Genomic DNA, 15932 nt, shown 5'->3' with positions numbered 1-15932 from the left:
GGTTGCAGCTGAAGGGACCAGACCTGCAGGAAGGGCTGGAATATGCTTAATCTTGCTGCTGTTGAATTTGGCTTGGATACTGCTGTATTGGCATTTCTGAGGCTTTTACTGGGGAAAGCAGACAAACATAACCTAGTGCCTTAGACTTTCATAATTGTGGGACCATGCATTTTTTAAAAAAATCTGCTGCAGAAGTCCTCATGTCCCATGCTTTCAAACAGTTCCTCCAGCTTGCAAAGCCTTCTCAGGCCACTGGGAAGCACATGGCTGTGTCTGCAGACCACAGCTGATGCAAAACAATCCACTGGCAGTTTTGAGGTACTCTTACAAAGCCCCTTGTAATTTATTTTTCCTCCCCTTCCTCAGCTCTAGCTCTCTTTCTTTTCACCTTAGAAGTGCATGAAGAGGGAGAAGCCAAAAACAAGCTTTGAGACAGTCTGTCTTTCCATCTCACTCTAATACTCTTTGCCCTCCAGCAGTTCAGTTACAGACTTTGCCCACTGCAATATGGTGTCTTTGTAGGAAGATGTTATACCTCTCCTCTTTTACTAAATTCTGCCTGATTTGTCCTAAAAATACTAATGAAGTCCTAGCTACTTGCCATCGACCTTTTTGTCCTTTTTTTATTCAGCCAACTGTTCATCCATGATGCTCTGGAGCAAGTTAGCGCGCATGGCCTGTTTGTTTGTAGTCAGTCCTTCACAGGCAAAAGCAAACACTTTGAGACCTCTAGACAACAGTCCCTGGGCTCTGGCAAGCTGTGCTAGGATGGAAACAGCCCATAAAGGCAACAGTTTTGAATCCTTCTTTTCTTTTTTTGCCTGCAGCCTGAGCCAGCAACTTCTAATAAGTGGCAGCTCGACAACTGGCTGACCAAGGTGAACCCACCAGCAGCGCCAACAGAGAGCCTCAGTGCCATTGCCTGTGGGGATGGATGCGAGGAGGGCAAGAAGCAGGAGCGAGGCACCAGCAGCAGTTCCTCCCAGCAGCAGGCTGAGCTGAGGGAGCCTCCTCACAAGAGCCAAGCGGCCAGGGCTCCCCAGGAGGCTCATCTTCCGACCAAACGCAGCTGCCAGAAGCCTCCTGCACACGCTGAGGAGCCCCCGCCCAGGCAGACTGTGGGGAGCAAAAGGCCCAGCAAGCCCCTGGTGCACGAGGGGCCCAGGAGAGGTCTGAAGGTGGAGAGTGAGCCTGGTCCTTTGGAGGTCACAGACCAGTCTTTTAGGGACAAGCCAAAAGTGAAAAAAACAGTGAAGACAAAATCCGGTGACAGAAAAGACTTAAAACCAGGACTTCAAGAGCCCTCTGAGAAAAAAAAGGACAAGGGCTCCCACCAGGCCAACACCAAACCCTTCTTGGACCCCAGGCTCATGGGGGATGCTCTCAGTCCCCTTCCTCAGGGCCAGGGCACAACCTCCATCAGGACCAGCAGCCACAGGCCTCAGGATTTGCACAAGGAGAAATTGCCCTTGCCTCTCGGGGAAAAGTTGCTGTCACCAGTGAGGGATCCCCCAAGCCGTGAGCGCCTCATGGTGAAAATAGATCTCTGTCACCTGGAAAAAGTCCCTCAGCCCCCCAGGAAACATGGGCGCCCAAGGAAAGCAGAGACCAAGGACCTTCCTGGTGCGAGGAAGCAGGACTTAAAGAGGAAAGCCACGGATGCCCCTGAGGAGCCCCTTGCAAAGAAGAAGGTGAGAGGTGGAGTGGGAGGTGGGTTTGTACAAGGACCAGCGTGGTGTTTGAAAAGCCTGTTTGGACTTCCCACTTCATAGGTTGGGAGTAGAGCTATTATGTCTGCAGATGTTTCTTGTTGGTCACAAATCCCCTCCTGAGCAAATGAACAGCCCTGTAAGCTGTCTAACATGCTTTGGTATTTTAGAATATATTTTTGTTCTGTTTTCTTGAAATCCTGGTTTTCTCAGACAGTAAAACCAGCGGTAGCACTCACTTTCCCTTGAATTACAGGACAGCTCTTTATTTAACTGAGGTGATGGTTGCTCACGAGTGTTTTCTGAAAAGCTGACTCCCAAAGGGGACTATGAATATTACCTCCAGCCAGCTGGGTCAGCTGCACAAAGAGCTGGCTGCAGGCCTTGTGAGGAATGGGTATTCCTTCTGAATATTTCAGTCCCTGACTCCCTTTTTTGGTCCTCCTCACAGAGCAGGTGGCTCAGCATGGGTGGGTGAATAACCTTGGTTTGGGTTTCATTTAGTTTTGCCATTCTATCAATTTCCTGTAGCTGTGAGGGAGAGTTGAGAAGAGCAGGGAAAGGGTGAAAAAGCTTGAGAGACCCCAGAAATTCTTGCTCTTGCAAAGCAGTGGGAGAAAGGGAAACAGGCAGTCAATCTTGTCACGTTTTTTCCTGTTGTCTAAGAGGCACGGGAGAGGAGCCATTTGATGTTAGCCATGTCTTCCCTTGCACTCTCAGTGCCTGGCTGCAGGGAAGCCCCCCTCGGAGCCTGGCTGTCGGTTCTGTCAGTGCCTCAGTACCCTGAGGACCTCTGGCCTCACAGCAGCCAGCTGGGTCAGGCACAGCTGTCAGACAGCTTTTGTGTGGAACCTGAAAAACAGCGTAAGGATGTGATCTCAGCGCTGGAGCCTCGCTCCTGAGCACCCTGCCAGAGGCAGACTCCGTGTCACAGCACACCCCTGGGAGTGACACAAAGCTGGCTGTGTCCCAGGCATGAGTACAGACTGGGAGAACTCACTGAGAGCATGCCGGCGGAGAAGGACCCGGAGGTTCCACTGGATGAGGGGCTGGATAGGACCCAGCAGCGTGTGCTTGCTGCCCAGAAAGACAAACGTGTCCTGGGCTGCATCCAAAGATGTGTGGTCAGGAGGCCGAGGGAGGGCATTCTGCCCCTCCACCCTGGTGAGATCCCACCTGCAGTGGTGCATCCGGCTCTGGGGTCCCTGGATTACCAGTGCTTTAAAATTTCACCTATATCAGCATTTTGGTGATAAAAACCAAACCCCCTGCACATCTGGAGTACCTGTATGATCTAAGTCACATGCAAGTGCCTTGCTTTTGATTACTGCTAGCAGCAACAGGTTTGGTAGTTCCATCCCTGCCACTACAAAGCAATTAATCTATCCAAGCAAAATTAGGTAAAATGTCACTTTAGGTTACCTGTAAATGAGCTTGCAATCTGCGTCTTCTGTGCTGTGGGTTTGCAATTTGTTGGTTCCAATAAGGTATTTTTTCTTCTTTTTTTTTTCTTTTTTTTTTCTTTTTATCCAGACTCAATCAAACTTAGCTGTGTTGTCTGTATTTTATGTGAACTTTGAAAACCTAAGTGATTTTATTTTTCCTTTTTTTTTTTCCCTCCCTGTTAGAGGGGAGAGAAAGAGGAGACTGATCGGAAGAAAGTGAAATCAGAAAAGGAAACAAAATCATTGCACTCTTCAGCTAACAAAGACTCCAGCAAATTGAAGTGAGTATACACTGGTGGAATTGCAGAAGGACGTATAAAGCCAAGTCTTTCCTAAACAGCTTAGATCAAGGAACTGTATCTCCTGTCCTTATACTCATGAGTTTGCTTCTAACATAATGTTCCTTCTGAAACCTAATCTACAGCAGATTTGCCTTTACATCCTGGGAGCAACCAGTCCAGAAAGCAGCTCTGTCAGTGTGGGTGGGTAAGGGCAGGGAGCATTTCCCTTCTCCACTAAAGTCATCCTGTTGTCTTTGTCTTGTTTTCCTAAGTGACCCAATGGACACAAAACCAATGTGCCTTTTGAATCCTAACTGTCTGGAATTCCAGGTGGCCTTTGTGACCAGGAATTCCTCCTTTTTGAGGAAGCATTTGCAGTGCTTCTGGTAGCTCTGCTGGAGCTTCCCCTGTAATTTGCATACCAGAGCACTGCCAGCATTCTGGCTAGGCCTTTGCTCCGGTGAGTGCTTCCAAGAGCGTGTTTCCAACTGGGCAGTGCTCCCAAGAGGGGAGACTCATGCTTCAGTCATGGGCTACTGGATTCAATTCCTGCTTGCTTGTGGCTTGAATTTGAGGTGTTGAATACTTGGATCGGTATGTAGTGTTGAGGTTTGTGTCCTGACAATAGGAGTAAACTGCTTTTCTGAAGAGAAAATGCTGACACACTCTGGAAGCACTGAGGAATTAGGACTAACATTTAGTTGAGTGGAGGGATATTTGAACTGTGGTAGTAATGCAAAAACTTTAATTCTGGGGCTTATTCCTCTCTTTTTCTCAGTGAAAATGAGCACCTGTTAGTCATGTTCTGGCTTTTGGAGTGGGAAGGATGGGATGAATCTTTGGGGAGAGGATGGACTTGGGCAGGTCAGGTGATGATTCTGTGCTCTGTGGAGCATCAGCTGTGCCAAGGTGGAGAAGCTTGGGAGCATGTGTATGATGTGAGTAGGGACCAAACCTTGGGAAAAGTGCATGGTGAAACAGGGGAGAGGATTGTCCCATGCACAACAGAATGAGGCAAGACATACACCATCACACCTCAGTCTCCTCACTTAATTTCCTGCTCTTCTGATGTTGCAGTCCACGAGCTGAGATACCCTGCTTAGTGTTTTCTTGAAAACTTTGAGAAACTGAATAAAAATATGTAAATGAGCAATGGTGGAACAAAGTTTGGAACTATTTGGCGCTACTCAGAGCTGTCAGAGTTCGCTGCTCATCCTAACTTCAGATGAGCAGAGATCTAATATTATTAAATGTGATAATCCCTGCCATTTAAAAGCATAACATTTTAAGTCTCTCTCAACTATGTGAGTGTTGTCTAGTTGATCTTGCAAGTCTTAAAAGTGGAACTCAGTTTAATTCTGCCAAAGCACATACAGGATCAAGTGTCAGAGTGAGTATCTCTGACCACAGAAAATACCATCTACTGAAAAGGGGAGAGGCAGGCAGTGCTGCAGTTCATTTGCCTTGTTGGGTGATGTTTCCCAGGGATTTTAGTCACTGTAATCACCTCCCTTACTGAGTGAAAAGGGGCTGTATTGCAGGCATGCTTGTTTTACAATGTCCTGATGTTCTGGTTACAAGTCTTTGCTCCAAGGACAAGTTCTGAGACTTACTCCTACTTGGAAAGCAGCTTGCTTGTGTGTTGATGGTACGTGAAGGTTTGCTGTCTAAAGCACAATGAAGCCCCAGAAGTTTTGTTTCACTTTTGTTGAATTCTTTGTATTATTTACAAGTCCCCTCACACTTCCAGAGGAATTTAAACAGAATTGACACATGATGTAATTAAGTTTGTAAAAAATCCCTACATTCTATGTACACCGTATTCATGAATTTGCTTCCCATCCAGAGCATCAAAAGCTTCATCTGAAACCCAGAAGAAAGATGTGCTCCCGCCACTGCCAGCTGTGTCTGCTGCACAACCTGCACCAAAGCCAGCCAAGATGACCCAAAAGAGACCCAAAAATGAGACTGATGAGCTGCCTGCCGTGGATAACCCTGCCAAGAACAAGAGCAGCCACAAGGATCCTTTGTTTGCCAAGCACAGGAAAGTGGATGGAAATCATACGGAACAGTCAAAGGGCATCAAAGTAGGTATCCAGGATAACTGGTGGGATGTTTCCTCCAACATGGCTGCTGGGTGATTCTCTTCGGAAACCTACTCTGTAAACACCAAAGGCATGAGAATCATGTTTATGCTAATCACCATTTCTGCAAATACATTACTGGTGTACGTTCAAAATAAGTGTGCTTATAAAAAAAAAGAGGAAATTGCTTACAAATAGGAAAACAGGCAACCTGTGGCATTGACTGCTACCCAGGTATAAGCTTTTACAGCTTATTTATGAAATGGTTCATGATCCTTGCAGCTGGTTCTTCGCATTTCAGGGTTACAAAATTCGATTATGTGGCTGTTTACTGGAGGCTCAGGGTGTGTGGTCTGGGATGTTGCTCTCTGTGTGTTAAGCCAGACTGTGGACACTGTATTAGCTGGCTCTAACTGCTTGCTTTTTCCTTTTCCCTGTAGTCAGTAATGGGGAATCAGCAATTGTTGTGTGGTTAAGGTGGAAATAAGTGTGAATAGATCTTAACATTCTGCCTTGGGTAGAGGACATGAAAACTGTGCTGCTTGCAGCCTCACTGATCTCTTAGTCATTGTGCAAGGAAACCTGCTGCTGAATTTCTCTGAGCCTGGGAGAAGTCTGAATGGTGTTAGGCATGAGAAGCGAGCAGGGGTTACGGGGGAAGAGAGCCTGGAGAATAGACTATGTGTGGGACAGATAAACATTTTCACTTGAAATGTAGGAACACCAGGCTTTGGAATTGGGTTAGGCATATCTCTCTAACAAGCTTTATCTCTGTCCTTTTTCAGGGACCCGCAGGTGATGTCACAAAGCCTTTCCCAGTGCCTTCTTTGCCAAATGGTACCTCTAAGCCAAGGAGACCTCTGCTCAAGTTTGAAAAGTAAGTTTTTGTTTGACACTCCTCATCTTTACTTTCTGAAGGCGTGAGGCAAGCTTGACCGTGTGGCCAGCCTGGCTTCTGCTTTTTCATGAGCACTGAGGAAAGAGAAGGGGAAAGATGTGAGATCTGCCCTGTACTGCCTTCTCATGCCTACACACCACAAAGTAAAGGTTTACAAGAAAGAAAAGTTTTACAAAAGTTTTGGTTTGAGGGAAGCTACTCTGGAAATGAGGAACCATCTCTCTTGTAACCAGGTAACTTGAATGCAAGTTTTGGTCTCAGATAAGTGAGTGTGTGGTTGCTGCCAAATTTACTGCGTTGCAATTAAAATGTATTTATGGGTCTGTACTTGAGGAATGATAGATGTTGTAACTACTATCTTTCCATGGTAATGAGAAATTAACTTGCTTCCATAGAAGCCCAGCCTCCGGTGTCTTATTTCTAAGTGTAAGTTTCAATATTATTCCAACATATATTTTTAAAGAAATCAATCAACCCATTGCATCCTCTAGATAAGAAAGCAAAACTGATTATTATCCTTTTTCATCTGTTTTTCCTCTCTGTCCCCAAATCAGGCAGCATTCAAAGGAATACTACATTGAACAGGCCCAGAGGCTGAAGCACAAAGCTGATGCAATGGTAGGTCTTGACCTTGTGCTGGGAATGTTGACCAGCTCCTGCACTCAGCCCTGGTACCTGAATGTGGGAATGAGGTTCGCTGGCTACCCATGACTTCCCTACTCCATGCATGGAACGTGTTCAGTCATGTGTTGGGAGGCTGTCTTTATTTGCCAAGTGTTCAGATGTTTCTCTTTGAAGCAAACACATCTAGAGAATGGGATTCAGAGCTGGCATGGTCGGGGGTTAGCTTTGCAGAGCTGTAAAGGCATCCTTGGAAAACGGATGGAACAGTTAGTTTGAAGACAGCTTGAAAAGTCAGAAAAGTCAGGATCCTGGCCGTTATTGAGTTGCTGGTGACTGAGACTTGGAAGTGGCCTTGGCAAATCTGGTTTTCTCTGCTCTGTGCAGTTTAAAAGTGTGCACAAGGGGACATAATGCTTTGCTAATTATGGCAGATAATTATCTCAGTCAGATAATGTCCATTTGCTACTTTCTGTTTACCTATGAAAACGAAGGGAGGGAGTACTGCAATGGGAAATCCCCCTGTGCATTGCAGAGGGCAAGCCTCCAAGACCAGACAACAGTATCTAAAAAAAAGTGAAGACAATAAATTATTCAAGGAAACCATTGAGCAAAGAGAGCCAAATGGAGCGCACAAAGCTGATGGCTGGGATCGCATTAAGGGTTCTGCTAAAAACCCTTTAATTTTCACCCAGAGGCCAGATTAAAATCTTTTTCTTTCTTCAAGTCTTGCCTAACTAGGAAGAAAAGAGAATTCAAGTATGCTTGAGAGAAGTGTGTTTGGTCTTGGTTAAAAAATGAGAATTTCCTTCCCAATAGACTGACAAGACTGGAAAGGCCTTTCAGTACCTGGAGGCTGCCCTTTTATTCATTGAATACGGGATTGCCTTGGAATCAGATGTGCTGGAGCCAAAATCAGCTTACAGCATACTCAGTGACACCATAGTTCTCATCAAGTAAGTGGCTTTCAGAGGGTGACAGGTCGACGTGTTTGGAGGGGAGGGCGTTTTGACACACAGTCCTCTGCTCAAGATCTTACAAAGTCCTTTGTGCCAGGACTAAGAACTTGGGGCAGTTTTCCTGACTTTACAACTGTTTTTAAGATAATGGCATGCACTGTTTTTTCATAAACTGTGGGGCTTCAGAGTGCTCTGGTGGCTAACAAGGTCCTGTTTGTTTTGTTTCCCTAGATTCATTATGACTTTGAAACCGTTTGCAGATTCCTCAGTCTCTTCACATGGAAAAATCTTTGCTGTGTTACGGTGAGTACCTGTGCTTCTGCTCCTTTGTGCACTGCTTTGTAACTTGTTGGAGGGAAAGATCCATTGCTTCCAGGGGTGAGGGAATGAGTTAAATGGGAGTTAGAGTTATGCAAGGAAAAAAACCAGCAATATAAAAACCAAAATGAATTGAAACATCTCTAAAGCAAGCTGGGAGATCACAAGGGACCACATGTAGAAGGTACAGGCTTTAGAATTTGATCTGCTGGTAACTTGAGAGCACATAAGGGCTTTCACCTAAGGTGAAAGAATGTGATTTGGCTGCTCATGTTTGAGCTGTGTAGCTGAAGCTGTAGCTGAACATGGATGAGGCATTTCTGGACGGGGTCTTACTCAGCCTTCGGCACCTCTGAGAGCCTGGGCACCTGTTTGTATGGAAGACCAGAGGAGGCCCTTCCTTGTCTCTTGCTTTCCCTTGTGATTTTTTTTTTTCACTAAGTCTTTTTTAGTCATGATCAGAAAGGAGGAGAAACTTTGAGCTTTCTTGACTTTCCAGTAGAGCTGAGGGGTGCCTGCCTCCATCCCACAAGGCTGATGAGGGCTGGGCACAAACACTGACACCCGGGTGTGTTTCTGCCCACAGCATGCGCTGCCAGTCCATTCTGCACATGGCGATGTTTGGTTACAAAAAAGACACTGCAATGAGGTATTCCAGACTCCTGAATGACCACTTCAAGGTAGGGCACAGGTGTCACTAAGCTGCCAGCTGGATGGCTGTGGTAGTTACTGATGTCAGCTGAACAATCCCAAACTAACTACATTTTTATTCCTTGCTGCAGGGTAATTTCAGAGTAAAACAAGCGCCTTCTCCGGGTGTTGCAAGGTAAGATTTAAAAATTTGTTGTCGTGTGTCTGTGTTTCAGTGACAGTGAGGAAGAGCTTTTCTGTGTTCTGTGGTCATTTCATGTGGCAGACAGCTGCCACGCCATCTTTCAAAATCTATGGCCAAGAGAAGGTTGTTTGGACTTTGACAGTGGTGCTGATTCCAGTTGCATTTTTTGGCCACCTTGCACAGGATAGCTCATGGAGAAGTAAATGGTCTCTTGAGAGCAGTGGTGGAAGCCCTGTCATACCGGTGACTAAATTTAGGTTGTTTGAAGTGGTGGGGGTGTGATGAGCCAGGCTGTGTCTGGAAGGCTGACCACATTTAGCTGCCCTGGGTCTATAAATAAGTGTGTGTAGGTTGACCTGGCTGCTCTGAGGCGCTGCCAGAAGCCCCAGCCTCCACAGGAGGGGAGCTTCAGTGTGCCTGATTTGGAAGGCATTAGGGAAAACACTTGGGTAACCTGGTGAAGACTTTCACAAGTAGGTGTAGATTTTGGAAGATGGATGGGTGGCCCTTTTCGATGTCTGGTCCCACGTTTTCTCTTGGTGAATAGAGTCTTTTACAACCACTTCCAAAAATTTGGCCGTGCCCTCAAAGTACAATTGCCTGTGCTGTAGCTGAACAGATCTCACATTTCAGCGCTCCACTCCATGCTGCAGGCCTGGGTGACACCAGAGAGCTCCCAGCATGAGGCAGCCTTGGGGAAAGATGTTTAGCTCTGAAGCTGAATGTTCATGATGGTGTTTCTTTTCTGCTGCAGAAGCACAGGCTTACCTTCTCCTCTTTCTCCAATACCCTCTCCTGCTGGATCTGTGAGTTCTCAGCCGGGATCAAATGATAGCAACGGCGTTGGCCACAACAGCATTGGCAACAGCGCTGGCTCTACTGTCACTGTCTCCTGTCATATCTCCAGTGTCACCTCTTCCTATGTCAACATCACCTCCTATATCCTCCATGCATATGAAATTTGGGAAAAGGCTGATGCGCTGGCCAGAAAGAATAAAGGTAAGTTTTTGCCCTTTGTCTTTTCTGTCTCATGTGTCATGAGTATTTGCTTGAATCCTGACGCTCAGTGCAGCAAGCACCGTACCTAAAGATCAAAGCATGAAATATGTTAAATATCTCTGCCAGGGCATATTGGCAGAGATGCTTGACAGTGATATATGGATGAGTGTTCCCATTATAAGGTTTTCTTGGCATCCTCAAATGTCCAAGAGCTAAGGGATGAGGGTGTCGAGTGCAGGAAACCAGCCAACTTGCTTCTTGGTAACACAAGAAGTGTTAAGGGGTTTGGGTTTTTTTGGTCTTTCCCTTTGGGATACTGAGCTTTTCTGAGTTGGTTCACTTTGTTTAAAAATATCATTTTGGCCTGTAGCCTTGTGTTTTAGTTTTGGTCAAATTTCCAGGTCATTTTTTCTTGAAAATGGTGAAGCTGGCTTCTCTGCCTAACAGAGAAGCTGAGCAGCACTTGAATTTGAGTCCTTGCTGGGCACGTGCCCAGTATTTGCAGCAGCAATTCCTAGAATTGCTGCAACTTTTTTTTTTTTTTTTTTTCTATTTTACAATTTTGTTGTTAAAAATGTTGTATTGTCCTTTGGCACAAGCAGTGGTGAAAACACAAATGCCACAGGGCGGGTGCAGTCTGTGACCTGCCATCCCACGTGGCCTCAGCAGTGTCATTTTCCACACAACACAAAGTCTTGTGAGCCAGTGTGGGTGAAGAGATGCATTGCCATGACTTGTTGGCAAACTTGCAAAAGAAAATAAGCACAATGTGCCTGGCTGGACTGTTGGAAGGCTGTAAAAATCCTCACACTAATGAGGCAGTTGCTGAAAATCAAAAGGCTTTCCAAGTCACCTTTGAATAAAAAACTGGTTGTTGGCTGTCCTCTGAGCAAATCTGTGCTTGCAGCAGCAGTTCATGTGTGGCATTTTCGATTCTGTCCTCAAAAGGCTGATAAAAGACTGTCACAGGGAAGCAGTGGATGCTGCTAATAAGCCAGAAGAGTGAGTCATGGAGGAAAATGTGTGGGAGGGCAGCCTGAGCACAACCTTGCATCAGTCAAGACTAAATTCAAAACATGCTCTCTGTGGCTGGTCCTGATGTAGGGGGGATGATGGCTGGGGTACTAAATACTCTATGGGGAGTGGATCTGTGCAGGAGACCAGTAAACACTCAGGTAGGCTTGGTGGTGGTGTCATGTTCAGGACATTGGAGGCATTTCAGAAATGGAACTTACTGATAATCAGTGTAACATACAAAGAGGTGCAGAGAATGGAAACGCAAAATGAACAAAAAAGGCCACATCCTTGATTCTTTTATGCAATTTATAGGGCATAAGAAGAGGAAGAAAGAGCAGCAGCCTTTAGCTATGAAGATCTTACAAGCAGGGAAGTCCTAAGCTAATGGAAAGCAGTGAGCTGTATATAACTGCTGTCCCAGACACTAGTGCAGAGCTGAAGTGCCTTCTGCAGGGTCCACTGGCAGGTCCCAGCTCCTCACTGTAATTCGGGGCAGCGCTGTGGGTCACAAGGCTGTAACAGCTTGTCTTCAGCCTCTGATCTCCCCCTGCGAGGACAAGCTGAGGCTGTAGGCATGGACGTGAAGTCCTTCTCCTTTCACATGATGCTGTGCTGACAGATCAGGTGATCTTCTGTTTGCTCAGACAGGGGCTTTGAATTCCTTCTATTCCCCATGGAGGACATGGATTCTGTAAACAAAAGCAGGAAAATCAGAGGGAATGTGTTCTCTGTGTTGGCAAGTATTAGAAAGGAAGTGCTGTGCACTCTGCGTCTGAAGTTCTCCTTACACGGCCAAGCAGAATTCTTCCACCTCTAGCTTCAATCTTTGGGTGTCAAAAAGGAGAGCTGAGAACGACCAGTTTCTGAAAAGGTCAGCATGGTTGAGTTGAAGAGCGAGGGACTGGCCCCGTGTCAGTGGGAGGCAGGTTATGCAGGAATGTCTTGGGAAGGCGACTGCAAAGGAATAGGTGTGAGAATTTCCCACAGCTCCAGGTCACCTGCACAGATGATTGCCAGAACAGAGCAGGGCTTGCAGCCTGCCAGCCCCTCACAGCAGGGTCAGGTGTGCTGCAAGAGCCACCTCCTGTGAGGGAAGAGGAGCAGGATGCCTGGAGTTAGTGGTGGGATGGGTGGAATGTGAGATCTGCCTGACATGCTCAGCTGTAAACAATCCACACCAGAGCTGTATAGCCTGGCAAGCTACACAGAGAAATCCTGATGTTTCCAAGGTTTGAGGACGGATGAAGGAAAGGGAACACATCTGTGTGTGCATCTGGGTGCTGCTCAGGAAGGCACTCAAATCTGTCCTCTGAAATTTGGGGGAACCTTGAAGCAGGGACTGTGGTGTGGACACCCAAACTTTCGCCCCCTACCGCAGACTCTGTGTCCTTTGAAGTCAGGACACGAGGAGGTGGCTCAGTGTGTGTAAATGTGTTTTCCTGTTGCCTGCATTGCCTGCTGTGCTTGTCGCCCTTCCCAGCCCTGTGACGCTGCTGGACTGGCTAGCTGTGTGCTGCTGCTGTCACTCCTCGCCGCTCAGGTGTGCCTGGTGTATGAAACCAACCAAATTTTCTCTCTCTCTCCCTTTTTCCCCCAGAGTTTTTTGCTGAACTCAGCAGAGCGACGAGTGCTCTGGCACTGACCAGTAGCCTGACAGACCTGGTACACTACATCAGACAGGGATTACAGTGGCTGAGACTGGAAGCAAATATGCCTTAACTGGTTCTCCAGGTGGTTAAATACCTTGAAGTTTTTTTGCACTTTTGAAGCCTCAGAAACAGTTTAATTTTTTTTTAATTGTTCAATACAAAGCACCTGCAAGGGAGAATATTTTAAACAAAGTTGGAAGTTATCTGGTTACACTGGAAAACCCTTGAACTGTATTTTTCTAGGGTAGCACTTTGCTACCTTGAAAAAGAAGAGACAGAGGATGGCACCTTCCTTTAAAACGATGAAGTGCAATGAATTGTCTGAATGGCCCGATGTATTGATGGTCTATAAACATTTCTGTCACAAATAACCAGCAGGACAATAATTGCACATGATGCTGACAAGAAGGAAATCTGCCTCCAGAGGTGGTTATACAACATCCCACAGTCTGCAGCAGTTGTGTGCCCAGACAACATGGCAGAGGAGTTGTTTTTGCAAGCACAGATGCAATCTTTGGTGTCTTTGTTCCTCAGAGAGCAAGTAGCAACCTCATCAAGCACCAAACAGCATTATGTTACAGGAAAAACAGCAAAAGGATTTGCTCTGCCTGCTTTCCAACCTCAACCTCCTGCTTTTGTCAGCCAGCTGACATAAATGAGGAAGCCACTGCCTTCAGTGCTGCAAGTTACCTTTTCAAGTCATCACTGCTTTGGTCCTCCTTGCTGTGCTCTCATGCACATCCGTGCCCTGGGCACTCCAGCTGTGTTACTGAGGGGCTGGCTCAGCTTTAGGCTTGCAAGCCGAACACAGTTGGGGTGGCAAAATGGTGTGGTGTGTTTGGAACAGCTCTGCCTCTCTGCTGGGAGATGTCACCGCGAGGATTCTTTGTTGGGCTGATTTTTGTCATTTTGGTGGGTGGGGGTGGAAAGCTGCACTGGCTCACTGTGATTGCTTGGACATTGTTCTAAGAGCTTCCATGGGAAGGAATTGCTTCTGGTGAAGGAGGGATTAAGTGGCTGAATGTGGAACGTAAGGTAAATTGCCTTTGGGTATTTGCCTGCAACCACTGAGGATCTTGGTGAATATCTAAGGGCAGGATTTGTACCAAAGTAGAGTCTTCTTCATGTGGGAGACATCTCACGTGTTCTCTCAGCCATGCTATAGGATGGACCTCAGTGACTTAGAAACCTGCCAAGGGGACAAGAAAGGGAATAATGAGCTGTTTCCAGGCATTATTTTCCTTGTCACAGTGTCAGTGAGGGCAGCACCCATGGCATTTGTGAATTCAGTGAGATGACACCCTTCTCTACCCAAAGATTCCTTGTGGTGTGACAGCAGGATCCTGCCCTCCTCATACGTACTAGTGTGCCTTAGCCTGCCGGTCCCCTCTCACATCCCTCACCCTCTCCCTGACAGACCTGTGGGACTGGTGAAGAGAAGGAGGCATCCCAAAATAATTGTGTTTCCGAGAAAGACTTATCTCCCTTTTCCACATAATTTCACCATTAGGGAGGAACAGGTCTGCAGATGTGCACAAGTATCCCTCTTTGTAAAAGACCTGCTCATGGGTTTTGGCCTCATGAAAACGGACAGCAAATAAATATCAGCAAAAGGTTTGCATTTCCAAAAGTAGTTTCTGTAGAAATGGCCCCTGCCACGGGGAAGCCTGGGCTTTTCTTGGCTCCAGGAGGAGGTGATGGGAGCGTGCTGGTCCCGAGCACAAGGGAGCTCTCCTGTCACCTTCCCTGGCAGTGCAGGACCACCAGGATCGTGGCTGGGCCTTTCTGCACCTTGAAGGGATTGGCCTTTTATGTTCACTTGGTTAAAAACCTCAGAGCATTTCAGGGATGAGCTGTCCTAACAGAAGTGGAAGGAAGATCCATGTCCCCCCTCCCCATTTTACCCCTCAAGCTTTGCTTGCACTCCTCCCCCCCTGGAGCAGCGACTGCTCAGAGTAAGCAGGGACAGAGAAGGGCTCAGCATTAACTGTTTTGTTCTCAGGAAGTGTGGGGATGGGCAGCCAGCCTGGAGGCTGATGTGCACTTTGGAACTTGACCCCAGACTGGTGGATCGATGTCACCTTTGGACTTTGTCCTCAGACAAAGCTATTTCTAGGATCACCAGCTGAGGAGGAGGAAAGACAAAAGCTTTACTGAACCTGGAAACCACTGTGGGAGCCTGCAGGAACCGTAGCAGAGTGCTAGGGGAAAGCATAAGGGGCAGCAGGGACAGGGGTATCCTGGTACTTTCCTTCTGTGTGCATCCATGTCCCTCCCTGCTGCCAGGAAAGGTGCTTGCTGCTGTGCAGAAGTGGTTGGGTGAGGGCTGCTCCCATTCCCAGGACAAAGTCCCCTGGGCTTTGTGGGAAAGAACATCACAGGCACTTTGTGTCACAGGTGTGTGGGGGCTCTTTGGGGGCTCTCAGTTTGAAAGCAAACTGCGGAAGCATCACTCCCAAGCTCCACAGCAGGAAGGTAGGTTTTGTTTCAGGACACAGAGAAGGAGTGTTCAAATAATAGGAAACTTTAAGAAAAGCCATCGTATTTCAACCTTGAGCCATGTCAGAGGCCTGCAGAGGGTTAGGAAGGAAGCTCATCATTTTCACCTGGGCCTTTTCAGGCCTTTAAAACAAACAAAAAATAAATAACAACAGAAATTGAAATGTAGCAGTGGAGGAAATAGCATTTGCCATTAAGAAGCAAGCCATTAATCCAAGGAAAACCAGGGGTGGTTGTTTAATCCCAGAAAGAAAGGAGGCAGCTATGGTGGCAAAGCAGCATCATTTCCATGCAATATTTATTTAAAAGAAATAATAATACATGTGTTGATATTGTCAAATGTTCTATTTTTAAGATGCCATTTATTTAATAGTTGAAAACCCCACTTACATGGAGATAGAGATCTCTTCTGTAACTGAAAGTCAAAGTCTGACTGCAATGCCCTTGTTTTTGGTTTTGTCCTCTCCCCTCCCTCTTGGTTTCCACGATAAATCTGTACATCTTATTTTGGGGATGTATGTCCCTCTTGTATATAACCTTTTTCTGCCCTGCGTGTGATGGAATTTCTGAGATGGTTGATTCATATGGGGGAAATAAACAATAAATGAATGTTTGTTA

At 46.6% G+C, this 15932-nt stretch overlaps 1 protein-coding gene across 2 annotated transcripts in view; it reads left to right on the top strand.

Annotated features, from left to right (window-relative positions):
* Positions 1-15932, top strand: part of AFF1 (ALF transcription elongation factor 1) — a 67492-nt gene extending 51560 nt beyond the window's left edge. For both annotated transcript variants that reach the window (XM_066186564.1, XM_066186563.1), the window contains exons 11-21: positions 828-1691; positions 3338-3435; positions 5282-5522; positions 6305-6396; positions 6972-7035; positions 7858-7994; positions 8229-8300; positions 8902-8995; positions 9098-9141; positions 9905-10149; positions 12764-15932. In XM_066186564.1, coding sequence (XP_066042661.1) covers positions 828-1691; positions 3338-3435; positions 5282-5522; positions 6305-6396; positions 6972-7035; positions 7858-7994; positions 8229-8300; positions 8902-8995; positions 9098-9141; positions 9905-10149; positions 12764-12885 — 2073 coding nt within the window. In that variant the 3' untranslated portion in view covers positions 12886-15932. The remainder of the gene's footprint in view (positions 1-827; positions 1692-3337; positions 3436-5281; positions 5523-6304; positions 6397-6971; positions 7036-7857; positions 7995-8228; positions 8301-8901; positions 8996-9097; positions 9142-9904; positions 10150-12763) is intronic.

The sequence above is a fragment of the Chamaea fasciata genome, unplaced genomic scaffold (genome assembly GCF_029207755.1).
Source record: "Chamaea fasciata isolate MVZ Bird 193981 ecotype frontalis unplaced genomic scaffold, bChaFas1.0.hap1 SCAF_6, whole genome shotgun sequence".
NCBI classification, from domain to species: domain Eukaryota; kingdom Metazoa; phylum Chordata; class Aves; order Passeriformes; family Sylviidae; genus Chamaea; species Chamaea fasciata.
The sequence above is the reverse complement of the archived record's forward strand: the minus strand, read 5'-3'. Positions and strand labels throughout refer to the sequence as shown.